Source organism: Heptranchias perlo, chromosome 37, assembly GCF_035084215.1.
Source record: "Heptranchias perlo isolate sHepPer1 chromosome 37, sHepPer1.hap1, whole genome shotgun sequence".
Lineage (NCBI taxonomy): Eukaryota > Metazoa > Chordata > Chondrichthyes > Hexanchiformes > Hexanchidae > Heptranchias > Heptranchias perlo.
In genome coordinates this window covers 3,333,698-3,360,521 of record NC_090361.1, presented here as the reverse complement: position 1 = coordinate 3,360,521, position 26,824 = coordinate 3,333,698, and the positions used below count along the sequence as shown (strand labels likewise).

The following is a 26,824-nucleotide window of genomic DNA, read 5'->3' as shown; positions in this document are numbered from 1 at the left end:
GGGCTCCCAGTCCTGATCCCGATCCAGAGGCTCCTGCTGGGCAGGAATAAGGTCGGGTTTGGCCACGATTCTTCCCATGGTGCAAAACCCTGCTGCCCCTCTAGGCTCAGACATGAACGATAACCGACTGACAGTCCAGAGGACACGTGGTGCCTGTACAAGTTTATCCAACAACGGTCAGCTCCATTAGTGGGGTGGGAGAGGGAAGAGGATTGGTGAAAGGGGAGAAAGAAACTTTTGAGTTACCTGTGGTCCCTCAGTCACCTGTATTGTGGGAGTGCGGAGAGGGAGGTTAGTGCTAGAGACCCAGCGTCGGCATCGACCACTCCCAGCTCAGAATGAAAGAACTTGCATTTATATTGCACCTTTCGTGACCTTCAGATGTCCCAAAGCGCTTTACAGCCAATGAAGTACTTTTGAAATGTAGTCACTGTTGTAATGTAGGAAACTCGGCAGCCAATTTGTGCACAGCAAGATCCCACAAACAGCAATGTGATAATGACCAGATAATCTGTTTTAGTGATGTTGATTGACGGATAAATATTGGCCCCAGGACACCGGGGAGAACTCCCCGGCTCTTCTTCGAAATAGTGTCACAGCATCTTTTACGTACACCTGAGAGGACAGATGGGGCCTGGGTTTGACGGCACCTCTGACAGTGCAGCACTCCCTCAGTACTGCACTGGGAGTGTCATTCTAGATATTGTGCTCAAGTCTCTGGAGTGGGACATATTAGTTCAGGCATATTATAAGTTAAATACAGAGTAAAGCTCCCTCTACTCTACCCAACAATCTGCCCCATTCACACCCTCTGAGGGCTGCCCTGGTGCATTGGTGACATATTTCCATTCTCCACACCAGTCGTTCTGAGGTTTGGTGACAAGTTATGGGTTACGCAGCCGGTTTCTCAACATCATCACGCGAGGCTTGTGAGAAGGTCACCCATCCTCCCTGTCAGCTGGGGAGATCGGGTGGGAGGAAGATTGGACGAGAGGAAGATTGAGGGTGTGTGGGGAGAGATTGGGGATCGATCAGAGCGGGAAAATATGTGACAAAAATTAAAGCATTGCTTTTCATCCATTTTGCAGACGGATTTATTTCAGGAAGTTCATCAAAACTTTTCCTCATGGTGCTCCCAGGTCGTCCGACTCTACAAAAACCAAAAGTTTGTTGAACTAGAATGGACTGTCGGGCCTATTCCGGTGCAGTAAGTATCCGGGATTCCAGATATAAAGGCTCTGTTACTGCTAGTCGTGTCTCAGCCTGGGGTCAGGGAGATAGAATGGCCTGGACACGCGGGGTCTGGGAGATAGAATGGCCTGGACACGCGGGGTCTGGGAGATAGAATGGCCTGGACACGCGGGGTCTGGGAGATAGAATGGCCTGGACACGCGGGGTCTGGGAGATAGAATGGCCTGGACACGCGGGGTCCGGGAGATCGAATGGCCTGGACACGCGGGGTCCGGGAGATAGAATGGCCTGGACACGCGGGGTCTGGGAGATAGAATGGCCTGGACACGCGGGGTCTGGGAGATAGAATGGCCTGGACACGCGGGGTCTGGGAGATAGAATGGCCTGGACACGCGGGGTCTGGGAGATAGAATGGCCTGGACACGCGGGGTCCGGGAGATCGAATGGCCTGGACACGCGGGGTCTGGGAGATAGAATGGCCTGGACACGCGGGGTCAGGGAGATCGAATGGCCTGGACACGCGGGGTCCGGGAGATAGAATGGCCTGGACACGCGGGGTCCGGGAGATAGAATGGCCTGGACACGCGGGGTCTGGGAGATAGAATGGCCTGGACACGCGGGGTCAGGGAGATCGAATGGCCTGGACACGCGGGGTCCGGGAGATCGAATGGCCTGGACACGCGGGGTCCGGGAGATAGAATGGCCTGGACACGCGGGGACAGGGAGATCGAATGGCCTGGACACGCGGGGTCCGGGAGATAGAATGGCCTGGACACGCGGGGACAGGGAGATAGAATGGCCTGGACACGCGGGGTCAGGGAGATCGAATGGCCTGGACACGCGGGGTCCGGGAGATAGAATGGCCTGGACACGCGGGGTCAGGGAGATAGAATGGCCTGGACACGCGGGGTCCGGGAGATAGAATGGCCTGGACACGCGGGGTCCGGGAGATAGAATGGCCTGGACACGCGGGGTCCGGGAGATAGAATGGCCTGGACACGCGGGGACAGGGAGATAGAATGGCCTGGACACGCGGGGTCCGGGAGATAGAATGGCCTGGACACGCGGGGTCCGGGAGATCGAATGGCCTGGACACGCGGGGTCAGGGAGTTGGACTTAGGGCCTCCTGGTTGCCATGTCGCAGTACTGTGTCATAACATACACAAACCCATCGGAAGCCTTAGTAACAACTGTCTTTAAACACTAAAGTCTCTGTAAAGTGCACCAGGGCTTCATCTGACATTCGAGGCTCTGTTCCCTACTCGAAGAATCATTCATTATTATCCATGCATCTGATTCCACTGAGGGCAGAGGGACAAGTTTAACTTCCTGTTTCCCTTCTTTCTCCTGAACTTTAGTGACAAAATCGGCAAGGAAGTTATCAGTCGCTTTGACACGCCGTTAAAAACAGAGAGAATTTTCTACACGGATTCCAACGGAAGAGAGATCCTTTTACGGAAGTAAGAATATGGATTTGAAATCCTGTATGTAAACAGTTGTCTGTAACAGCGTCACCATGGGCTCAGGCCACTAGGTGATGCTGTGCAGGGATGCCTAGAAGTTTTACCCAACTCTGTTATCTTGTATATCATCAACTGACTGTGGGCAACACCACAGCTGATTCACTCGTGTGAAGTAAAATCTCAGATACTGTGGGATTGTGTAATTCCAGCCCGGGAAGCAGTGAGCTGTAGGCAGCACTTTCCACAAAACGTCTGCTCTGAACCTGAGGTTTTAAATTGCAAAAACGCGGCCAAAGAGTGGGAGTTAAATGAAGTGTACGGGTTACTAATGGGTTCTGTTTGGGGAGGTACATTTTGTGTGCTGTACTGCGTTCTGTAATTACTCTTCTTGCTTCAAGGAGAGATTATCGACCAACATGGCCACTCAATCAAACCGAGCTGGTTGCTGGAAACTATTATCCTGTGAACAGTCGTATTTATATGAAGGTAACACCATTTTTATTTTAACTTTAATTCCCCACCCTAAAAAGCCCCCCTTTTATAGTAAAGCCGAGTTTTCCTCCCCCCTCTCTCTCCCCCTCCCCCCCCCCTTTATTGGGCTACAGTCCCATGGGCATTGTCCACCCTCCAGTACATCTCAGTGTGACCCCCAAACAGTGATTGTCAACAGACTATTCCACCACTGGGTGCATCACCTCCAGGTCTGATTCTGTCTTCACACAGAGTATGCACTCATGCCTTTTGCAGCAGGGCCACTGGTCAGTGACCAGAGCGGGGAAGCACAGCCAGGGGCCACTGGTCAGTGACCAGAGCGGGGAAGCACAACCAGGGGCCACTGGGACCAGTTGTCTCACTCTTGCTGCCTCGGGTCGAAGCTGAGACGAAGACTGGAAAGCCGAGGGTCACCCTGCACCGGGGGGGGGGGGGGGAGGGGGGTTTAGCCACTAAACCACTTGTACAGGTGGGAATAATGGCGACGTTCTTGTTTCAGGAAGGCAAGATTCAGCTGACTGTGCTGACCGACCGATCGCAGGGAGGGAGCAGCATCATGGACGGTTCACTCGAGCTCATGGTAAACCTCTCTCCAAGTTTTCTCCTATTTTTCCTCTTCCCCGACGACAACTAATAGCCAGCCAATCAACCGTGGAGGCATCACATAATTTCCTTGCTTTACTTTCATTTATATCGAAACATGGGGAGAAAAGAAATCGAGGACTTCAGGCGAAGTTTCCAAGAAACATCCATTTATTCACCTGGAGGATCAGGGTCTCAGACTGGGCTTGTATTCCCTTGAGTTTAGATTGAGGGGTGATCGGATTGGGGTGTTTAAAATGATGAAAGGATTTCATAGGGTAGATACTGAGAAACTATTTCCTCCGGCGGGGGAATCAAGAACAAGGGGACGTAATCTTAAAATTAGAGCTAGGCCGTTCAGGAATGAAATCAGGAAGCACTTCAAATAGTGGGTAACAGAAATCTGGAACTCCCTTCCCCCCCCCCACGGCTGTGGATGCTGGGGGTCAGTTGGGGCTGTCAAAACTGAGACAAGATATGGAACGGCGGGTAAATGGAGTTGAGGTGCAGATCAGCCATGATCTTCTTTAGGAGCTGGCCGAGATCATTGGGCCCAACAAGCCCCGCCTGCCTGCCTTCCCACCCTATCCCTCACCGCCTTCGCTCTCTACAAACATATCCAGTTGTCTCTGGAGCCCATTTACTCTGCCCACTCTGAAGAGATTGGCAATAAGAAAAATACCAGTACAGTTAAAGGTGGAAATGGGAGTAATGCAATTGCCTGGAAGATAAGATCTCAATTTTGTGGTGAATTTAGTAACAGTATTGATCACCTGTTGGTGCCCTGGGATTGAAGTGATTGAGTGATGGGCCCCGGCTCCCAGTCATTACCATATAACTGAAATCCTTCGCTAATCGTAACAGGTTCATCGGAGGCTGTTGCACGACGATAGCCGAGGTGTCGAGGAGGAGTTATCGGAGCCAGGTTACGATGGCAAGGGGCTAATCGTGCGAGGGAAGCATCTCATCTTCCTGGACACAGTCCACGCCTCTGCTGAGCTGCACAGACTGCAAGCACAGGCGGAGTACATGGCGCCACAGATCGTCATGGCCGAGGGCACCGGGACGCCCTACAGCACACGTCCGACTCCCGTTACCGAGGTAACTCCATTTAATGATGGCTTTGGGATTGTCTGAGGGGAGGGGGAAAGAGCTCAGTCAGCAGTGTGTTACAGCAGCATCCTTTCCATACTGGATGCTCACTGGCAGCACCATGGAGAGCTGCTAATTAATACATTTAAAAACGTTTTGAGACTCGTATGTTATATAGTTAATACTTTGAAGTGTCTCAGCCACAAGTACTGAGCTGAGAGGTTATAACTATCAGGAAAGACTGAACAGGCTGGGGCTCTTTTCTCTAGAAAAAAGGTGACCTGATAGAGGTCTTCAAAATTATGAAAGAGTTTGATAGGGTAGACATAGAGAAGATGTTGTGGGAGAGTCCAAAACTAGAGGACACAAATATAGTACAGTCACTAATAAATCCAAAGGGGAAATCAGGAGAAACTTCTTTATCCAGAGAGAGGAACTCGCTATCACATGGCAAATAGCATAGATGCATTTAAGGGGAAGCTAGATAAACAATGAGGAATAGAAGAATATGCTGATAGGATGGGAGGAGGCTGTTGGGCCAAATGGCCTGTTTCTGTGCTGTAAATTATATGTAATACAACTGAATTATTTTTTCCATTATTTCACCTTAACTGTACAGTTTTTCCTGATATTTCCAGTTCTCGGCCCTGAAGGCGGATCTGCCTTACAACCTCCATCTCCTAACACTGGCTCAGTGGGACTCCCAGTCCATCCTGATACGCCTGGAGCACCAATTTGAAGTGGGGGAGAGCAGCGTCTACTCGAAGCCTGTCACCCTGGATCTGGCTGTAGGTTCCGTTTCTTATTTTAAATGGTGAATTAAAGAGACAAAACACAGTGAAAGGTGTGAGGATGGAGGGATATCTATCAAACAATTCGAGGCTTCGTTTCACAAAGGGTGGGCTTCAGTCTATTGGAAATCTCCATTGTCTGGGAATGAAGTGGGGAAAACCATGTCAGGATAATGGAGAGACAGCTCCACTGCATCCACCCTGTGTAGGTGAGGAGGCAGGTTGCACAAGTGACGTGTGTGTCAGGGGAAAATGAGATAACCAGGTTGTGTGTTGGGGGGATGGGAGGGGGCAGGGGAATAAAGAGATGGGGGCTCTGAGGATAGTGTGTAACAGGCCCATTGTTTTATGACCTCCCCTCAGTGTGGTACTGAGCCAGTTACATACCTGCAAAGGCCCAGATTTAATCCCCACTCTGAGTTAGCTAATCAGCCAGGAGGTAGTAACCCTCAGCACTCCTGAGCTGGACCGGCAGGGTGGGGGGTGGAATTAGCAGCCAGGGTCCCTGGTTCTGATCACACACAACTTTGGACTTTGCCCGAGGACAAGATCCTGCTCGGCTGCGATGCCACTCGTGGTTGAATGTCTGCAGACACTCACTAACCATGCTCTGAGACTGGCATCTTGGGCGAGGGACCATAAGGTGGCCAGGGTCTGCGGACTGTATCCCAGAGGGTGAAGAAAAGTAACCAAAACTTCCTGCTTGGACTAAGAATGGCTGTTTGCATTTGATTTACATGTTTCTCTCTCTCCAGAATTTATTTTCTGCATTCAAGATCACGTCTGTTGAGGAAATGTCTCTGGGTGTCAACCAGAAGAAGAAAGACATGTCCAGGCTTACATGGAAAACCATGCAAGGTTGGTCCTGCAGTTTGAGTATCAAGACCACAACCCCCTCTCTTTAGCTCTTTCCCCCACTTACCTTTTCTTTTCTGCCCCGACTATAGAGAGCGCGAGGCGTGGAGTGACCCCACTACCTCTGCCAGTGCTGCTCTGAAACCGGCCCCTGGCTCACTTATAAGATGGGCTCACAGTGTCTTGGTGCTGCTGTCAATTCTGTCCCCCTCTCCTGTAGCCTGTGCTCTTTCATTCTATTGCTGGGTGTCCCAAGTGAGCATTCCTCACATGGGCAGGAACCCGGATTGTCCCCTCCCTCACCTTTTGGTACCACATTTGGTTAGGGATGCCCTTTCAGCTCCTTATTTGAACCCAGATAGATGGATAAAAGACTCTGGCAGCTGTAAACATCCCTCACCCACCGAGCAACACAAAGAATACTTTGTAGTTAGTACGAGGCCCCATTGCGAGATGTTTGACACTACGTTCTATCCCTTTCAGAAGCAAAAACCCTCAATTCAACCTCGAGCCGTCAAGATCCAATCGGGTATTCGGTGGTTTTAAATCCTATGGAGATCCGCACATTCCGTGTTCACATTCAGCACCGCTAATCACCCACTGGGAATGAACAGGACCGTGGGAATACTGCGAGAATGAGCCAAACAATCAGCAAGCACATGGATTTCCAAAAGAGTCCAATCTGTTGCTTTACAGAGACAGTATCCTTGAGTTACAGGTTTGATTCTGCTGGTCTTTTACCCTTTGCTGGAAATTGCCTTAAGTAATATGGAACTAACAGCACTGCTTTTTAATCTGCTTCATGTTTCCAAATTCCTGTCCTTTTATCCATATTTTGTGGATTGGGCTTCTATCATCAGCTGGTCTGAAAGCTGTCAATCACTATTTTAATAAAACAGGTAAGGGAACTACCTGATTTCAGTATATATATCCAACCCCCGCAAAACCCAAACCAACTGACCTCTCGGCAAATAGAATGCAGGGCCAGAGAGATAAGACTCTCTGGCCAGAGCATAATTCAATTGGTTGATGTGCTGGTTCTATGCCAATCTGCAGCCTTACAACATAGAGAGCTGGGAGACACACCGCCCAGAAGGATGTTTCTTGTCATGTGGGATGGGGTTTATTGCTGTCCTTTTTGGTGCAGGATAACAGTTTGAGTAATTCTACCCAGGCCTTTGTACAGCAAAACTGTCTCTTCAGCCCCTGCTCAGGAATGATTGTTACTTTGCAATGAATCGCCACAATAAATAGGGCTTCATTTCAAAGGCTGTGACAACTCAAGGGCCATACACACAGTCCAGTGCTGAAACACTATAACCAAACATTCTGTGACAGTACAGATCAGACAGAAGCTGACCCCAGAGATCCTGCATGATTCAGATACATAAAAACCAAGGACTAGGGAAGAAGAGTGCAATAAGTTTCCATGTTACTGCTTTTGTGACCACTTTATCATGCAAGTGAATGTTTTAATAAATAAAGTTGATTACTAAAAATGGATTTTAAGAAGGCAGCTACTGCACTTAGTGCAACCAGTAGTAGCGGAAGTGGGTGAGACTGGGCCTAGCCGGGGCCTGAAAGCCACCTGTGTCTCTACGCTGGTGATGTAAAGCACCACAATCTGCCATTTTTTAATAAAAAAGTTAATGCTTCAAAAATTGAAACTAGCACCCAAGTTAGTGTAAGTGTTCTAGTGCTGGGCTAATATAGTTCAGTCATGGGTGGGGGGGGGGGGGGGGGGGGGAAGAGAGGGGAAAACCAAACTGGTTCAAACATTTCACTAAAGAGGGATCTCACCTGTACCAATAACCAGCATTCCACAGGGTGGGGCCTGAGACAGCTTTGGTTTTTCCAATTTTGCTGTGTAAAATTTGTAACCAGAAAAGAACACGAGGCACCAAGAAACTCTATTCAGATCGGCAGGGTCCATCCCTGCTCTGGGCCGAGCTGGTTAAGTGCTCAAATTGACCTGAACAGGCCCAGGGGAATAATGTGGCAAGAGTTCATTATCCTGATCACTGGTCAGCGACCCGGCCTGTGTATGGACGTTAGACAAGATCAGGATGGGGTTTACCTCTGGTAGGCTTAACCATCAACATTTGTTGCTTCAGCAAGCTCGCTGCAACTGTACCCCAATATGGGGCAGCGTAATTGGGGAATTATACTTTAAGCCAAGAACTTTTTAAAATGCAGTTTAATTAAAAATAAAGACAAATCACTGCACATAGAATCTTATACTTTACATTCAATATACAGATTCTGCAATCACTCTCAGCATTAGTTATTTTTGGAGGGTTCAGTATTTGCAATATAACTCTGGCGACGTAGAACCTTAAGCAAATCTTTTATTTTTACGACGGAGGCTTCCGAGAGATGGTGTTTTCTATTGGCGTGGTCTCCTCATTCTTTTGCTGGTGAGAGTAACGACACGCCTGGCCATACGTACAGTTCCCCTGTGATGGAAAGGGGAGATGAAGCCAAGCAAACAAGTCCAAGTACACCACAGCAACTCTGCTTTTAATGCATTCCTAATGGGCAGCAACCTGTTGGTAACCCCAGTAACCAAGGGTGAAAAGGCCAGTGACACTGTACGAGTGCAGTGTGTTCAATGCCTTTATTACCCTTAGGCCTGAAAATAAAATTGGACAACAGCTTGAACAATGAAAGATTACATCTGGCGGAGATGGAAAAAAACAGAAAATGCTGGAAAATGTACCCCACAGTAGTTTGTGGAGAAGTGATAGTTTAAGGTAGCAGGTGGGACGCTTCCTAAAGCATTCCCAGACTCCGCCTGCTTTGTACGTCCACAGCACAGGGTGGTTCCAACACAGACTGACCTGGAACGGCAGGGAACCTCACCAGGACTGCACAGCGCGGGGCACAACATGGGTCAGTGCTCTCACCTGATTGGGAGCCTCCCTTTAAAACAGACTGAGAGCCTTTACACATCCATTTAAATAGCAGGCCGATCAAAGAGAGTCTTCCCCCACCCCCCCCTTACTACTAGAACACCACCCAATGAAACATCCAGTACCCACATGGTTAGCAACCCAAGTATTACTGGCAGATTCTGTCAGCGGGTAAGTCACATCTACACACTGTGGAAAACCCACAGTGAAATGCCTTTGAAAGACTGACTTCTGTAGAGGGGATCTGACCAGATAACAAGTGCCTGGTGTAAACCCCATCCAATAGATGCCCTGCCCTACTGTGCATTGCTCCAAATGGAACCAAGCACTGCCCAGGGATGTGAACACAGGATTTAGTCGAGTCTCAGATTCAAACAAATCCACATTACCAAAAGCTTACATTCTCACCTCTTTGAATTTTTTACAAGGGATATTTTTCCCGTACTCTGGATCTTCATACCTCTGCTTCCGTTTATTCTGCAGCCGTTTGCTTTTTTCTTCTAGAGGCTGTAGAATTCCACCACTGGGAGACACAAAACACCAACCCTTTAATACATCCAATTAACTCCTTCATTCGAGAGCCTCAAGCTACAACCCTAGATTTATTCGGGCTATGGAGCCAGCCTTTGGTTCAGCGATGGCATTCCCACCTCCGACTCCCAAGGTGCAGGGCTCAAACCCCACTCCCGACGAGTGGAGACCGGAGCTCCAGCTTGGAATTCTAGGATACTCACTCCTGGTGGGTGTGGGTGGTCCCTCTCGTATGGGTTGTGGAAGCCCATTAAACCCCCCCCCCCCCCCCCCCCCCCCGTATAGGATTAACCACCTTGTCGACTGGAATAGAGATAGTTAGGGCCATGGAAGGAGCATTCACGTCATGGCCAATCAGACAGCGAATCCTTCCACTACTCTCCAAGGGAAGAGTGTGAAGATATGAAAACGACTCATGCTACAGCTTCCGGTCCTGTCGTTTCAGGACCCGCAGACTTACAACACAAGTACATCTGAGAAATGGAGGAGTAGGGGAGTGGGTACACGGAGAGGCAGGGTGTGCAGCATCACCTGGTTGGTGAACGGTGAGGAAGTGGGAGACCCAGGGAGAGAACCGCAGGCCATGCTGGTAAATTACAACTTGCCTCGTTTGTCTGGTTGTAAGCATGAACCTCGGAGGCTGAAAGGCAGCTGAGATTTCCTCCCCTTCACTGTTATAATGTGAGAAACAACCACTGAACCCGGCAGGAAACTCATTCATGGGACTTCAGTCAGACTGACAGTACAGGCACAAACATGAGGGATAATGAGTTTTTTTTCTCCCCCCCCCAGCTCAGCCTGGACCCCCTCCCACCTCCCCCCTCCTCGGTGCGGTTCTCGTTCCCGGCTACAATCTCACTTACCCTGCTCTAGCCCTCGCCTTCGGCCCCCAGTTGGCTTCTGGATTTTCCTGGAAACGCTTTAGCCCTTGCTTCCTAGATTTGGGGTTTGCATCTTCCCGGATATCGAAGCAAGCCTGCAGACTGAGAGACGCAAGATTGGTCTAAAAACCAGTTGAACGGGAGAGGTTTACGTTGCTTAAAAGAAACGACTATTCTGAAAGATTTAAACACAGGGAAGAATCGTGCACAATCGCAGAGTATATCACTGCAAAAGAAATCTCGAGCACTCAGTTGGTAAAATGAGTATAATACAGCCACGCAATCCCGGATATCAAGGACAGGCTCAGCAGTGATGCTCGCCACAGTAGAATAGTCTACTAGACGGAAAATAGTGCCCCCGGAATCAGAGCCCAATCGGGGCATTCAGAATGGGAAGATCGACAAAAGCAAAACCACATGGTACTCGTTATGTGTAACTGGTCATTAGGTGAGAGAACACTGATGATGCAATGCACCGTGTCACAGGGCAATGAGGCACAGCTTCATCCACATCTAAACACATGACCTCAGGCATGCCACCCTCGGGATACGCCAGTGGGCACTGCCCCAGGTGATGACTCTTCTCGTCAGAGCTGGACAGCGAACGTAGGCAGCATCTTCAACCAGGTGAGCCAGATCCTATCGGCCCCCGACGCCCACTTCCCAACAGGATCCACAGGACAAACAGCAAGACCCCCCCTCAACTGATTTTGTTAGCCCCTCTCTAGCCCAGGGTGTCCCGAGACGGTTTGTGCACCCCCCACCACTGCCACCCTAACAGAAACCAACCATCTCAGCACTGAGCAGGGACCAGGCGTGGGCCCCTCCTGGTCTGTACACAGGCCGGTGCATTTACCAACTCCCGCTGACAGAGGGATTACATTTTAAGAAAAACTCACACAGGGTCTTTGCCGAGAATCCGAAATGCAGGACTGCTCTCCGACAGCTTCTCCCGCTTCACTGGGTGGATCTTTGCCTGCACCAGAAACACAGCCCAGATTAACCCTCTCACCGCTTAGAAAACCCACAGTCACCTCAAAATCCAGTGTACGAGTCCCATGGTCACCCATGTTTCTGGACCGTTGCACATCAGCGGGTTCAATTCTTATTTCACACTATCACGCATCTAAAATCGACAAAAATGTCACCTGCACACCTACAGATTCGTCTCTTACCCAGCTCCTCATGACGTCCCAGATGACTGAAGATGGTGCATCAGTTTTAACAGCGTTTTTACAAGCGTGTGAGAGGGACACTCGATACCCAGCATGGAGTAGGGCCGACCTTACAGGATTGGGGGGGGGAGTAAAGAGATCAAAATCATTTTCTCAATGTATAATTCCATGCAGTTCACATTCATCTTCACTTGTCGTTATTTTGTGCTCAAGGGGTGGAACATCGAGCTGTGGCAGCACAGGAACTCCCAGGAGTCCGGTTAGGCCTCAGCTGGAGTATTGTCTCCAACTCTGGGCACCACACTTTAGGAGGGATATTAAGGCCTCAGAGAGGATGCAGAGGAGATTTACTAGAATGGTACCAGGGATGAGGGACTTCAGTTATGTGGAGAGACAGGAGAAGCTGGGGTTGTTCTCCTTAGAACAGAGAAGGTTAAGGGGAGATTTAATAGGTGTTCAAAATTATGAAGGGGTTTGATATAAGGACAAATTGTTTCCACTGGCAGAAGGGTCTGTAACCAAAGGACACAGATTTAAGGGAATTGACAAAAGAACCAGGGGAGGAGATGAGAAGAATTTTTTTTTTTTTTTTTTTTTAAACACAGCGAGTGGTTCTGATCTGGAATGCACTGCCTGAAAAGGGTGGTGGAAGCAGATTCAAAAGGGAACTGGATAAATGCTTGAAAAATAAAAATTTGCAGGGAAAGAGCTGGGGGGGGTGGGGTTGGGATTAATTGGATAGTTGTTTCAAAGAGCTAGCAAAGGCAGGATGGGCCGAATAGCTTCCTTCTGTGCTGTAGGATTCTATGTCACCAAAGCCGCCCCTCTCAGGCAGGCACAGTTCTGCCTATTTATTAAAGAGCACCGACCCCATGCAGGAGTCTGCCTGCTGGAGTTTGACCATCCATCTCCCATCACCCTGGACCGTGATTCCCAAGAGCCAGAGGGGAGAACCTAAAACCAATGATCTTACCTCATCTGCAGGAGGGATGGGGTACTACAGTGGATGACACTGCTCAGGTGGTCCATGGTGTGGTATAAAGGGCAATCCGGCAACTCCTGGTAAAGACAAACCAATTTCAAGTAAAACCAAAACGAATCAATCGTGTGACTCAGTAAAGAGGTGATCTGCCAGTTTACCCATTGCGCAATGTCGGAGGGTAAAAGGGGTAGCATTTAAGCCAATGCAACACATTTAACGTAAAGAAACTTCAGAGACATAATCAAAAAATGGACGCTGAGCTAAAGGAGGAGATGGTGATCAAAAGCTTGGGCAAAGTGGTGTTTTAAGGGTGAGTCTTAATGGAGGAGAGGGAGGTGGAGATAAGGAGTTTAGGGAGGGAACTCCAGAGCACAGGGTCTAGGTGGCTAAAGGCACAGTTGCCAGTGATGGGGCAAAGGGAAGTGGAGGGGTGCACAAGAGGCCACAGTCAGATGAACAGAGAGTCCTGGGGGCAGGAGGTTTGTGGGACTGTGGAAATTAGAGATAGGGAGGGGCGAGGCCTTGAAGGGATTTAAACACGAGGATGAGAATTTTTAAAATGGAGGGGTTGAGGCACCGAGAGTAAATGTAAGCCAGCGAGCACAAGGGTGATGGGTGAGCGGGACTCGGTGCGGGACAGGATACAGGCGGCAGAGTTACGGATGAGCTGAAGTTTACAGAGGGTGGAGAGCATTTGAATAATCGAGCCTGTAGGTGACAAAGGATGGATAAGGGTTTCAAAGGCTGGTAAGGTGAGGCAGGGTGGAGACCAGTAATGTTATGGAGGTGGAAGTCGGCAGTCTTGGTGACGGAGGATTATGGGGTCAGAAGCTCTGCTCGGAGTTACAATCAGTCTGGTTGCTGCATTTGCCTATGTGCCGGCACAGGCTCGATGGGTCAAATGGCCTCCTCGTGTGCTGCATCATTCTATATAACAGTCAGTGCCCTTCAAAAGTAATCCATAACATGTGACGTTTGAACGACGTGACAAGCTGCTATGTAAATGCACGGCTTTCCTTCTTCAGGCTTTCAAAACCCAAGCTTGCTGTCCCCTAACCAACTACGACTAGATTTACTCAGTCTTCCCTCCGCTGTTCGGCCTACTGGGTGTCCTGCTCCTCAGGCTCTGGTCCTTCACCAAAGGAATACTTAGTGAGCGCACCTCTGTGACCATACTGAGCATGCCCAGTATCCGATCTGAAGTCTTGAACCGCTGAGGGTTGTGTCCCACAGACTCGAGGACTCTCTGGGTGAAACCCGGGTCGTGGATCTGCTCTGCCCAGATCGGGCCACCAAGCTGGAACCAGAAAATAAAACAATCAGCCTACATCCACAAATAAAACCACAAGGGAATATCCTTCCCCTGGGGAACACGTACTCTACGCAGGCTGCTCACTTTTCCCTCTTCCAGTTTTCTCCCCGCCTCTGCCGGCTCATTTGGGGTTCGATTCCACGGTTGCCAGTCACCCTCCAATGCCTTACCTCTTGTACAAGCCTAGATAGTGAGTGTCAGCAGGCTATTTGACCATGAAAAGCTTCACAGTTGAGCCCGATTCTGTCCTCACCCAATCTACGCTCGCAGTTACTGGCAGGAGTCACTAGATATTGACCGGGACCGGGAAAGCTACTGGAATCTGCTCTCAACTAAGATTGTCAATTTTATCCCATTTTACAATAATTGAATTTTTATTTATTAGTAAAGTGCCGACCAGAACTGCAAGGCACCTGCACCAATCAGAATGTCCTAGTCTCTCCACAAAGCCAGCTCTTTCCCTCTCAGAGTTTATCCAGAGAGGCACGTCTCTCTCTCCCCCCCACCCCCCGATCCAATGTCGAGGGGACCTGAGCCACTCATCCTCATGACTGATGACGACAACTTTGGCAAAGGCCTGAATTCGGCAGTGACACGGTCTCTTGGTAATGGAACAGCGGGTGAGATGGGGGAAGTGGTACGGAGGATGGAGGGCTGGGGGGGGCGGGCGGGGAGGGTGCAGAAACTAACAAAAAGGAAGGAAATGCCGAATTCTCTCCCCCATACCTGGTGTCTCTGGCAGCAATGCTCACACACTGCTCCCACCGGCGGCCCAGAGCTCGCTGTGTATTTGTAGCTGCAAAAAAAGAATCGAGCCCAGGTTACTACTATAACCGAGGGTAAGCTCTGAAACAGAACATTAGCACATCAGCAAAGTACGGGTGGTTTTTATTTTGCAGAGCAACATTTTAGTCACTAAGAATATTTGATTTATCAAAGAGACAGACTGGTCTACTTGATCAGCACCCCTGCCATTGTGCTCAGTATCCAAAGCAAACGGATCAAAGTTGGACTCATTCACTATGAGCAAGAAAGAATTTGTATTTATATAGCACCTTTCACAACCTCAGGATGTCCCAAAGCACTTTACAGCCATTGAAGTACTTTTTGAAGTTTGGTCACTGTTGTAATGTAGGAAACGTGGCAGCCAATTTGCGCACAGCAAGATCCCACAAACATCAATGAGACAAATGGCCAGATAATTTTTTTTTATGTATAAAAGTGACGTTGGTTGAGGGATAAATATTGGCCAGGAACTGGGGAGATCTCCCCTGCTCTTCTTCAAAAAAGTGTCGTGGGATTTTTTGCGTCCACCCAAGAGAACAGACTGGGCCTCGGTTTAACGTCTCATCCGAAAGACCTCTCTTGGCCGAGCCAAGTGACTTTGCAGCATTGGCAGGGAACGCTGCAGCCCAGAGCATTCTACTGTCCCTGGGATACGGCCGTAACCAAGGGGAGATCAACAGGAGAGAAACAAAATAAATGGGCACTGTTGTATAAATACTTTAGAAAGAGAAACAATCACCTACTTTTTCCCGTGTCGGATCATTTTCCCCATCCTCTGAATGTGGAAGGAGCCACAGCCCACACAGTTATACACCAGAGCCTGCTTACTGCAACAGAGAATCACAACTCTCAGACACACACCAGCTTACAGCCTCTCTAGGTCAGGACATGTTCAAAACTTAGTGACAGAAATAAATTAGTTTTTTTCAGTTTCCCCCTGAAGGTTTGGGAGTTACTGAGTCAGACACTGTGATTTATCAGTAAACTACTGCAATTATACAGCTTCACGGCTAAATGAAATGAGTTTGGAGTTTCGTTCTCCCAGGAGAGTGGGGAAAAGGAAGGAAGGAAGCAGGATCCCCTAATGCCAATTTAGGAGAGACTGACTTTAATGCATCACCGATATCCCCAGTTCTCACTCCAGCTATTCTTGTAGCTTCTTCTGGAGTGAAGTTGTCAATCAGATCCACACTGAGAAGTTTGGACCCATTCCCACCAGGAACTGTGTTCAGACTGTCCCAGTTCATGACCCAGGAGAGAGGGAGGGAGGAACGGGGCTTCATTTGACACAAATTTATTGGGTATGGTGTCGATCCATTGGGAGCGGGTTTGGGGAGAGGACAGCGTTAGATTCAGCTGTGATATAGGTCTCGACCCCACCTCAGTGGGCCTGAAAACACCCAATATTCTCTGGCTGAGTAAGAACGGCCACTTGGATGCTGTACAAAGGAGAGCCCGCAGCAGTGGAACCAAACCCCAGCGGGAGTCAGCACCTTTGTGAGTGGTGGGGGGGGGCATTTAAAATCCAACAATTTAAGTGGTTCAGACATGCATTAAAGGTTGGAGCCACAGGATTGGTCTTCATGCTTGATTCCATCCAATAGGCAGATAGAAAATGGAAACTGACTGGCAATTGAGTAGTGATTTCCAAAAAAATGTATTTGATTCAAACTGCTGAGCAGCGAACATTGAGCAGATTGATTGGGCCTCATTGTACCGTACCTGGCTGACGCTTTCACCATGGCCTGTCCCGTGAACACCTGGACAAAGACTCGGATGTAGAAGTCTACACTGACGGAGAGGACAGGTACGATGTATCGCTGGTAGCAGTTAGCACGTAGGTCCAAGCTGTGCAGGATAATACGGAGAGCCTGTGGGAGGAACCAGGCCAGGGGGAGAGGGGGAAGAGACAGAATATGTCACTTGACTAAAAAAACAAAATCTACATTCTACTTTCTCAGTCACTCCCGGGTAAAGGAGGGTGGCCAGGCAACTTATCTCCCAGGCCAACACAGACAGCTCTGTAACCAGTGCTAGGAGGCAGATCATTCTTTACATAGAATGTACAGAACTGAAACAGGCCATTCGTCCCAACTGGTCCATGCAGGTGTTTATGCTCCACTCGAGCCTCCTCCCACCCTACATCATCTAACCCTATCAGCCTATCCTTCTACTCCTTTCTCCCTCATGTACTTATCTAGCTTCCCCTTAAATGCATCTATGTTATTCGCCTCAACCAATCCACAATGTAGCGAGTTCCACATTCTAGCCACTCTGGGTAAAGAAGTTTCTCCTGAATTCCTTATTGGATTTATTAGTGACTATCATATTTATGGCCCCTGGTTCTGGTACTCCCCCATAAGTGGAAACATCTCTGTTTACCCTATCAAAACCTTTCATAATTTTAAACACCTCTATCACGTCACCCTTCAGCCTTCTGCTTTCTAGAGAAAAGAGCCCCAGCCTGTTCAATCTTTCCTGATAGTTATATCCTCTCAGTTCTGGTATCATCCTTGTAAATCTTTTTTGTACCTTCTCCAGTGCCTCGATATCCTTTTTATAATAAGGAGACCAGAACTCTGCACAGCACAGTATTCTAATCCTTACATTTATATCGCACCTTATGACAAAACCTCCCAAACTGCTGCACTACTTCATCTGGAGTGCAGTATCCAGGCAACGAGAGAAGGCCAGAGATGCTTCACAGTTATGTTCCCAGCCTCAATTCGGTGCCTTGCCTCAAGAGTCAGCAACTAACTCCATTTACACGATTGCCTCCAGTGCCTAGAGACAGAGTCAGAGGCACCAGGACTCAGCTTTGTAGAGGGCACCACCTGATGCACCCCCCCCGCTTCCAGAACACCATGTGCTGCCAGCGGCAAACATAAACCTGGGCACCACTGGCACCGCTAGTGCAGGTCAGCCCACCCCGTGCAGGCAATGCAATGCGATGCTACACACAACCCTCCCAAACATCGGGGGAGATCGCACGCAGCCACTAAAATCACTCAACTCCAGAGCACTTGTGCGCACGAATCAGGCAGGGTTCCTGCCACTGATCACCATTAAGTAACTCGTGAGGGGACGGCAGGCGATGACAGGGTTGGGCCCAGCTAGGACCATCCCCTCAATATTAACGATTCAGGTGAAAGATGCAGACTTAAGGTGCCTGTATAATCGTACCCCAGGAGTAGTAATAAATCACAAGTACCCATAGCTCTCCCCTTTTCACCCAGAGTGCCCCCTCGACTCTGCTCTCTTCCTGCCCTTTCCCAAGTGCATTCCTGAACTGGCAACCTCTTCCCAATGATTCCTACCCTCCCGACACTTAAACCCAGGGTCCCGGAATCTGCTGAAACTCACCATTTCATGACAGAACTTTGATTTCAGTGACATGGCTCCATACTTGCTGTAACAGGTCTCCCCACTGTTCCCGGCCATCACTGCCATGTCTGTACATGTGACACAAAGAAGCCCTTAAAAGAGACGCGATACTTTGTTATTTAAATTTATTCTAATCCTCCAACAAAGGCTCCAAAACATTCAACTGAAGCCAGTACCCTCCCCCGAGGCTCAAATGAGAAATGCAAACATCTATAGTTCTACCTTTACACAGAGATGTGGCGATGCCGGTGATGGACTGGGGTTGACAATTGTAAACAATTTTACAACACCAAGTTATAGTCCAGCAATTTCATTTTAAATTCACAAGCTTTCGGAGGCTACCTCCTTCCTCAGGTTCACAATTTACACAGAGAGTTATTGGAGCACGGCAGGCTTTGCCACAGAGTGACTGAGGCAGAGACCACAGCATCTCTTAAGGAAAGGTTGGGTTGGATAAATATTTGAAACAGAGGAAGATACATCACAATGGGAAGACCGCAAAAATCAGAAACTGGCACAAAGATTCGGAAGTGTCCTGTGTGACTGCCTGTATCCAGTGATGATGTGGAGATGCTGGTGATGGACTGGGGTGGACAAACGTAAGGAGTCTTACAACACCAGGTTATAGTCCAACAGCTTTATTTAAAATCACAAGCTTTCGGAGGCTTTCTCCTTCTCACCTGACGAAGGAGAAAGCCTCCGAAAGCTTGTGATTTTAAATAAAGCTGTTGGACTATAACCTGGTATTGTAAGACTCCTTACATGTATCCGGTGAGGGGGTGCTGACAGGACAGGCACTGTTCACACGATTCTCTCCCCACTGCCCGGGGGGGGGGGGGGGGGGTGGCGGGGCAAGAGAATGAGAGAGACAGCCAGCCAGAGACAGAGAATCAGCTAGCGAGAGAGAGACAGCCAGAAAGAGAGAGAGAGACAGCCAGAAAGAAAGACAGAGAGCCAGGCTTCCAGTTCTAGAAATGCTGGCCAAAAAAATCTTAAGCTGAAATATGTTAAGATTCCCCACCCAGCAAGTGTCCAGGCTACAAGAATCCCACCTCCCGAGGCAGCCCTATCCAGACTGCAACAAACACCCTCCCCTAACCCAAGGCAAGTCCAACCAGGCTGCAGGACTCCTTCTCAAGGCAGTTATTACACAGCACAGACACAGGCCATTCGGCCCAACAGATCTGTGCCGGTATTTATGTTCCACATGAGCCTCCTCTCAACCTATTTCATCTCAGTGAGCTTATCTACAAGCTGCACAAGCCCGGGAGAGTTTGTGTGAAATTCCACCCCCCCCCCCAAACACACACCTCTCTAATGTAGAGAGCCCCCTAAAATGTCAATGGCTAGGTTTGAATGGCTCCTCTCTCTCCCCCATACTTATTCTAACCAGGCAGTCTCAGTACTACCTCACCTCCTTCACTAACTGCTTGGACAGCTGCATCAATGAACTGCGAGGGACTTCCATAGGGATCCAGGTCAATCACGTCAAACCGTTCCCGTCTCCTTTTGGACTCGTACAGGAGCATGCTGCGGAGAGAGTCGGAGACCCCCCCCCCCCCAATCCCGGTTAGTATTCTCCAGAGTCTCACACGTCAAATCATAGAATCGGCCAAAGTATTATTTGTAAACTGAAATTTAACAAACAGCTGATGGGAAAAGCACAAACTTTCAGCTGGGGTCACAAGATCCGACTGCAACACGATCCAAACAAACAATCATTGGAAAAGCTAAAGTATTAATCATCAGTAAAAATCAAATAGTGACTAATTTAACATCCTTCTTATTCTCTTTTACCTTTAAGAGTTTCTTCTCCCCTTCCCTGAAGGTGCTGACTGACGTCAGCTGCGGCACACTCTCGCCTCTGAGTCAGGAGGTTGTGGGTTCAAGTCCCGCTCCAGAGACTTGAGAACAAAATGCAGGCTGACACTCCCAGTGCAGTGCCGAGGGAGTGCTGCCCTGTCAGAGGTGCCGTCTTTTGGATGAGGCGTTAAACCGAGACCCCATCTACCCTCTCAGATGGATGTAAAAGATCCCATGGCGCTATTTCAAAGAGGCGCAGGGGAGTTCTCCCCGGTGTCCTGGCCAATATTTATCCCTCAACCAATATCATTAAAACAGATTATCTGGTCATTATCATCTTTGCTGTTTGTGGGATCTTGCTGTGCGCAAATCGGCTGCCGCGTTTCCTACATTACAACGGTGACTACACTTCAAAAAGTACTTCATTGGATCTAAAGCGCTTTGGGACATCCTGAGGTCGTGAAAGGCGCTATATAAATGTAAGTCTTTCTTTATTAACCTGGATCTAACCTGACCGAAGAACACCTGATACAAACAAGCAATGAAAGATCTTTTACTCTTCCCCTTAAAAAACACCGTACCTTGCATCTGCCAAGCTAGCTGTTACCAGGTGCTCCACTCCGTTAAGCTCAATGTTTCTCTTCATTAGTTCCACCGCTTTTGAGGAAAAGTCGTTTGCCACAATACTGTGAATGCCGGGGACCTCTTTGGCAAATCGGATAGAACGGAGCCCAGATGCTGCCAGTCCCTCGAGTATTCGAATCCCATCCTGCACAGAGAATCAGACTAAATAAACAGAGGCCACGTCAGTGTGTGCAAGCATTAGACATTAGAAAAATGAGAGCAGCTGACTAAGGCAGGGGCACATGTAATCACACTCTGGTGGGATTCTCAACCCTTTAAAAAATATCAGATCCGTCTTTAGCAAAATCAAAAAATTTAAACAGACCAGCTCTTCACAGCCATAACATCAGTGACCGGCTGCACACTATAAAGTTTTCCCCATTCACAGAGGCACATTTTCACTCTGCACCCATTCAGGGGCACTACTGCCCTATCTCTCCCCCGTTCAAAGAGGCATTCGTGCCCCTCCCTCATCTGGTCGTCGCTGCCACTCCACTCCTACCTGAAGCTACCCCAGGGTTCGGACTTGTGCTGCCAGCAGAAATTACTGATGTGGCACAAAGCTATAAGGGCTCAACAGAGCGCTGGCAGTCGTCCTGTACCTAACCCAAGCGCAAGATGAGACAGTGACTGCTGCCAAGCTATTCGACTAGGAAGCCATCACAGCAAAGGCAAATCCTGTCCTCACCTGATGACCAAAGACCCTTTTCAGCAGCTGGCACTGGACAATATTGAGGAACAGAACCCGAGATGGTATTTTGTTCCTATCCCTAGCTAAAGGGGCACTGAAGCCAATTAGAGTCCCTACAGATACCTTAAACGAGATGAGCTAATGCAGCAGAGACAAAGATCAAACCAGATCTCCTGGTCTGAACCAGGTAGTGTTTTTAACCCATTGAATTGATCAGGGAAGGTGTAACCTTAATGTTAAATTGGCTGTTCCACTTCCTGGTATTTCATTTAGTCAGCAGTAATCAGCACCAATAAGTCTGGCACCATCGAACAGCAGCTAATGATTTTCCTTTATATTCAAATGGATCATCCATCCCCCTCCCGCCTCCCCTAGCACAGCAACTAAAAGCAGCAGGATCATAGCGGCACTTAACGCTACACATCACATCAGCCCATGTTTCTGCAAATGTCGTGTAATTAAAACATACAACTGTACCAACGTGGAAACTGGTCTAAAATTCAGAACTTTTTTGTTTAGAAACAGGCTAGACAAAGATTGCTTCACCTCACATTTCTCTCCTACACTGGTCGTTTTCTTTATCACTGGTACATGTCCGGGTTCTGCTGCACTCCCAGCGGTTTCACTCTCAGTCAAGTTTACGACAATCTTATTTCGTTCCTCTTCTCCAGGGACCAGCACTATGCAAAATATTTCAAGGCTGGTTAGCACCATATCTGCTTACAACACCCCATTAAATAAGTGGCATCCGAGGTGAATTCCACTCACCTCTAACTCCCTTTGCCAGCAGTTGCTGACGAGCAAATTCTGTGACGACGGCACACCTGGGAGAGAGAACATAAAGCGGAAATAACTGCAGCACGTGCTTCAACTCTGCCCCCTGCCACCATTCCTCTCCTGAAGGCTCAGAGTCCTGCTGGGGTACAGCTCCACTGACACCAGCAGCACTCCCAATACCTCAAACAAGCAGTGGTTCTTTTTTTTTTTGAATGCGCCTCAATTGCAAATACTGGTAGGCTGCTTGACCATGATGGGGTATGACAGGCAATCCATGACTGTGCCCACATTGCACTTTTTCCAACCAGATACACTGGACAGCAATCACAGCAGGAACCCTAGTCACTTTACCCTTACTTAACCCAGGGATGTTGAGACCAGTTGTAGCATTACGCCCAGAGATTAGATAACTCAGCGCAGAGCAGAAGCGGGGGCCCTCCTAATTCCCCATGGAGCCCACGATTGGTTTATTTATTGAGTGACAGAGCTGTGTACATCCCTCTCTGTCACAGTTAATTTCTTCTCTGCTCTCTGGTTTCTCTGGAGAAAGCATCAACAGTCACCATAAAGGTTCCCTGGTTACAGTCCTCCTCCAGGCTGACAGACCCCCTCCATGCGGTGTTCTGGAACAGTTTGCGATGACAATAGGACAACCTTCAGCCACTTAAAATCCTCATTAGTCTTCAGTTCCTTCCATGGCCTTGTCCCAGGCCCCAGGCAGCACCTTCTGCTCCACTGCAAGGCCCCAGCTCGCCCCCATCAGCAGCATGGCTTTCAACCAATGGCACCTGCACTCTGGGATTCTCTTCCTAAATCTTTCTGCCTCGCTATCTCTCATAAGAGCATAAGGAATAGGAGCAGTAGTAGGCCATACGGCCCCTCCAGCCTGTTTTGCCATTCAATAAGATCATGGCTGATCTTCTACCTCAACTCCACTTTCCCGCTCGATCCTCTTATCCCTTAATTCCCCTAGAGTCCACAAATCTATTAATCTCAGCCTTGAATATACTCAATGACTCAGCATCCATAGCCCTCTGGGGTAGAGAATTCCAAAGATTCACAACCCTCCAAGTGAAGAAATTTCTCATCTCAGTCCTAAATGGCCGACTCCTTATACGGAGACTATGTCCCCTAGTTTTAGACTCTCCAGCCAGGGGAAGCAGCCTCTCAGCATCTATCCTGTCGAGCCCTCTCAGAATCTTATATGTTTCAATGGGATCACCTCTCATTCTTCTAAACTCCAGAGGGTATAGGCCCATTCTACTCAATGTCTCCTCATAGGACAACCCTCTCATCCCAGGAATCAATCTAGTGAACCTTCGTTGCACTGCCTCTAAGGCAAGTATATCCTTCCTTAGGTAAGGAGACCAAAACTGTACGCAGTACTCCAGGTGAGGTCTCACCAAAGCCCTGTACAATTGCAGCAAGACTTCCTTACTCTTGTACTCCAACCTCCTTGCAATAAAGGCCAAGATACTATTTGCTTCCTAATTGCTTGCTGTACCCGCACGTTAACTTGCTGTGTTTCGTGTACAAGGACACCCAAATCCCTCTGAACATCAACATTTCATAGTTTCTCACCATTTAAAAAAATATTCTGTTTTCCTATTCTTCCTACCAAAGTGAATAATCTCACATTTCCCCACATTATACTCGCTGCACTTTGAAGGCCTCCTCGCTGACTTTGCTTTCAGTCACATCCCCAACTACTTCTGCTTCTGGCTCAGGGCTCACTGCTCCTTATGAAGCACCTTGGGACCTATTATTATGCGATAGGCCACTATATAAATCTATGTTGTTCTGGTACTTCCTACAGTGACACAGCTGAGAATTAAACTATTTTCAACTTCTATCTAAAAAGAGGGCAGAGTTTTAGTCTGCATTCAACCCGAGCAGGCTCGAGGGGCCGTATGGCCAACTCCTGCTCCTAGTTCTTATGTAATGCACATCATCATCCTTGATCTAGCTTGGCAACTTTATTCTGTAAAAATACATCGTCTTCCTCTTCGCCCCTCGATCCCACTCTCCCAAGGCAAGGAATACCGGACCCCACACATGAATAATGAGGCTACAAGAGGATCTGATCTGATCCAAATTACACGAGTCAAACATTAATGCGTACTCAGAGTTTAGTATCTGAATGTTAATTTGTATAAAGAGAGAAGTCACAAATCACAAACCCTTTTAAAAACGGTTCATGTAAATCCTAAGTTTATTCAACAAATAAAAATATTTTTGGTTAACCAACGAGTTCTACAACATGGTGAAGGGGTTATTGTCTTGAACAAGTTACAACCAAGATCAGAAAGTATAAACGGCAGAAATACAACCACAAACTGGGGATGATTTGGCATCAACTGTGTGCATTAATTCAGCTTTTTGAAACCGGCACTCAGTAGTTCTTCCAAATCAGTATCTACAATGTCATTAGATCGCACTATTAAAAAAAACTGCAAAAGAAAAACTGGAGCAAAAGAATATTAAGCATAATCCTTTGTAACAGTTTAATTAGGGTTCTGATAGTGGGACTTGCTCAATGTTAACAAATTTCCATAACATGGATACTTACGTTAGATCACGGTTAAACTCCTGCACAGGATTGTAAAATACTTCATTGGCACTGGGGAAAATAATCTCTGCCTTCCCCTCATTTATAACAGTCTCCCCATTCTTTATCTCTGAGGAAGGTGCACTATTTGGCAAAAGGTCCGATGCAGCCTCCAAAAGGCTGGCTTTCTGGCACTGATTGTCACCACTGCTTCTACATGTCAGCTCTGGCTCTGCCTGTGTTTTCTCTCCTGTTTCCATCACGGAGCGTTCCCCTGCGGTATCGTGAAGGAGAGACTCTGCTCTCAGTGCTCTCCTCGCCACAATCCTTGCTGTGCGGTGCACAAAGAATCTGACCTGAAACACACTGTTGACCAGCATAAAGCAACAATCCAACCCGTGGTCCTTAAACTCTGGGGAAAGCAAAGAATAATCCATTAGAGAAAAATTAGAATGAAATACTGTAGGGCAAAAGATCTTAAATGTAAAATGCACACTAACATCAGCAATGTGCATTTATATTCCCTTGAAGTAGAAGAAAGTTCAACGTTTCACAGAGGCACGAGAAAAAATGGACACTAATCCAAACGGCACTTTATTCCTTCTTCCAGTTACATGTCCCAATGCTACGAGCACTCAGCAACTTTTCACTGACACTATGCTGCAGTTTCCACAGATTATTAGTATCAGTTAATGTTACCTGGATACAGGAAAAGATAGTAGGGAGGAGGTTGGTTGCAGTTAGTATGTGTGGCAATACCATGCAGTGGTAACAGTCATGTGGTTAAGTAACATTGGGAGGTTGGTTGTGCGGTGTGGAAGCACCATGTAGGAGGTTGCAGCTGAGAAAAGGATAGCGGTTGGGAACGGAGCTGGGGAGGAAGAAAGGTGGTGGGGCCTGAGGGGAGGAGGAGTAGCAGCTGTAGGATGGAGTAGGATGGAGCAGGAGGGCAGGCACAGGTGCATAGAGCAGGAGTGGAGATTCGGGGGGGGAGAAGGGGAAGTCACTGATAGTCAGGAGGAGAGTGGTGAAAATCAATCCCCTCCTTTCCCAAAAGGTTTAAAAAATTAATAGCTTCTCCAGCAGAAAGCTAGAATCACATTATGTGCCTTTCAAAAGTGTTTAACCAACTTAAAGTGGCTCTCAGTCACTGCTGGGCACTCAAGTTTTCTCTACCACGAGGTGGGATTCACCAAAGAGGATCCACCCCATAGCTGGGGAGCCTCCTATTATGTCTTAGCAGTAATGGGAGCCAAGTGGGTCTGAGGTGGGCAGCACAGCTCCACTTACCCTGGAATGTGAGCTAGGAGGACTCAAAACGTAAGTATACATAGAATCACAGAATGATAGAATCAGACAGCACAGGAGGCCATGCGGACCATGGTGCCTGTGCCGGCTCTTTGAAAGAGCTGTCCACTCCCCTGCTCTTTCTTCATAGCCCTGCAAATGTTTCCCCTTCATAGGTATACATGTTTAGAGACATGTTTAGAGACAGGAGGCAGATGTGACAAAGAAAAAATAGCATGACAGGAAATGCATGCATAGAATGTACAGGACGGAAACAGGCCATTCGGCCCAACAGCTCTGTGCTGGTGTTTATGCTCCACATGCAGAGGTGAGACTTTTAACATATAATAAATAACTTAAAAATTAAAAAAAACAGATAAATACATAAAATAAATTAAAAGCGATGGCGAGCTAACTTACATTTCGTACAGTTGAGGCTGTCAACAGACTAGAGCTGGACGGCGCCCTCTCGGCTGATGGGAGCCGCCATTTTGGTCTGCGACGCAAAGCATTGTGGGGAAGTAACCCCTTCCCCCGCGGAGGGGTCGCGTGACGTCACGGGCCGCGGCTGGCTGTTTTGGCGTCGCTCGATCGATCGCTCGGCGCTCGGCTGCGGGGGGGAGGAGGAGGAGAGGGGGGGGGGGGGGTATCGATGCGCTCGGCGC

At 48.3% G+C, this 26,824-nt stretch overlaps 2 protein-coding genes across 3 annotated transcripts in view; one reads left to right on the top strand and one right to left on the bottom strand.

Annotated features, from left to right (window-relative positions):
* Positions 1–8,133, top strand: part of man2b1 (mannosidase, alpha, class 2B, member 1) — a 31,764-nt gene extending 23,631 nt beyond the window's left edge. Inside the window, exons 17-24 of the mRNA XM_067972972.1 lie at positions 1,089–1,207; positions 2,550–2,651; positions 3,053–3,140; positions 3,646–3,726; positions 4,593–4,829; positions 5,459–5,608; positions 6,367–6,469; positions 6,950–8,133. Of these exons, the coding sequence (XP_067829073.1) occupies positions 1,089–1,207; positions 2,550–2,651; positions 3,053–3,140; positions 3,646–3,726; positions 4,593–4,829; positions 5,459–5,608; positions 6,367–6,469; positions 6,950–7,059 (990 nt within the window). The 3' untranslated portion in view covers positions 7,060–8,133. The remainder of the gene's footprint in view (positions 1–1,088; positions 1,208–2,549; positions 2,652–3,052; positions 3,141–3,645; positions 3,727–4,592; positions 4,830–5,458; positions 5,609–6,366; positions 6,470–6,949) is intronic.
* Positions 8,134–8,645: 512 nt separating this feature from the next.
* Positions 8,646–26,683, bottom strand: trmt1 (tRNA methyltransferase 1). 2 transcript variants are annotated; one of them, XM_067972973.1, is made up of 17 exons: positions 26,580–26,683; positions 24,894–25,284; positions 22,316–22,371; positions 22,094–22,227; positions 20,814–21,001; positions 19,844–19,959; positions 18,409–18,521; positions 16,768–16,916; positions 15,789–15,872; positions 14,986–15,055; positions 14,110–14,244; positions 12,939–13,024; positions 11,966–12,074; positions 11,690–11,766; positions 10,773–10,892; positions 9,787–9,901; positions 8,646–8,922 (listed from the first exon to the last, which is right to left on the bottom strand). In XM_067972973.1, the coding sequence occupies exons 2-17, from the start codon at positions 25,250–25,252 to the stop codon at positions 8,821–8,823; spliced, it is 2,013 nt and encodes a 670-aa protein (XP_067829074.1). In that variant the 5' UTR covers positions 25,253–25,284; positions 26,580–26,683; the 3' UTR covers positions 8,646–8,820. The 2 variants fall into 2 exon arrangements, with proteins under 2 accessions (XP_067829074.1, XP_067829075.1); XM_067972974.1 differs by having other exon boundaries at positions 18,409–18,497.
* Between the last annotated feature and the right edge of the window lie 141 nt (positions 26,684–26,824).

Excerpts from the sequence above, each read along its gene's own strand:
- trmt1 (XM_067972973.1), bottom strand. The coding sequence starts at position 25,252 with ATGCTGGTCAACAGTGTGTTTCAGGTCAGATTCTTTGTGCACCGCACA. Across the intron at positions 12,075-12,938 it reads CCATCCCTCCTGCAGATGAG|GTCGGCCCTACTCCATGCTG; the intron begins GTAAGATCATTG and ends CAATCCTGTAAG. Across the intron at positions 11,767-11,965 it reads GGGACGTCATGAGGAGCTGG|GCAAAGATCCACCCAGTGAA; the intron begins GTAAGAGACGAA and ends TTTCTGGTGCAG.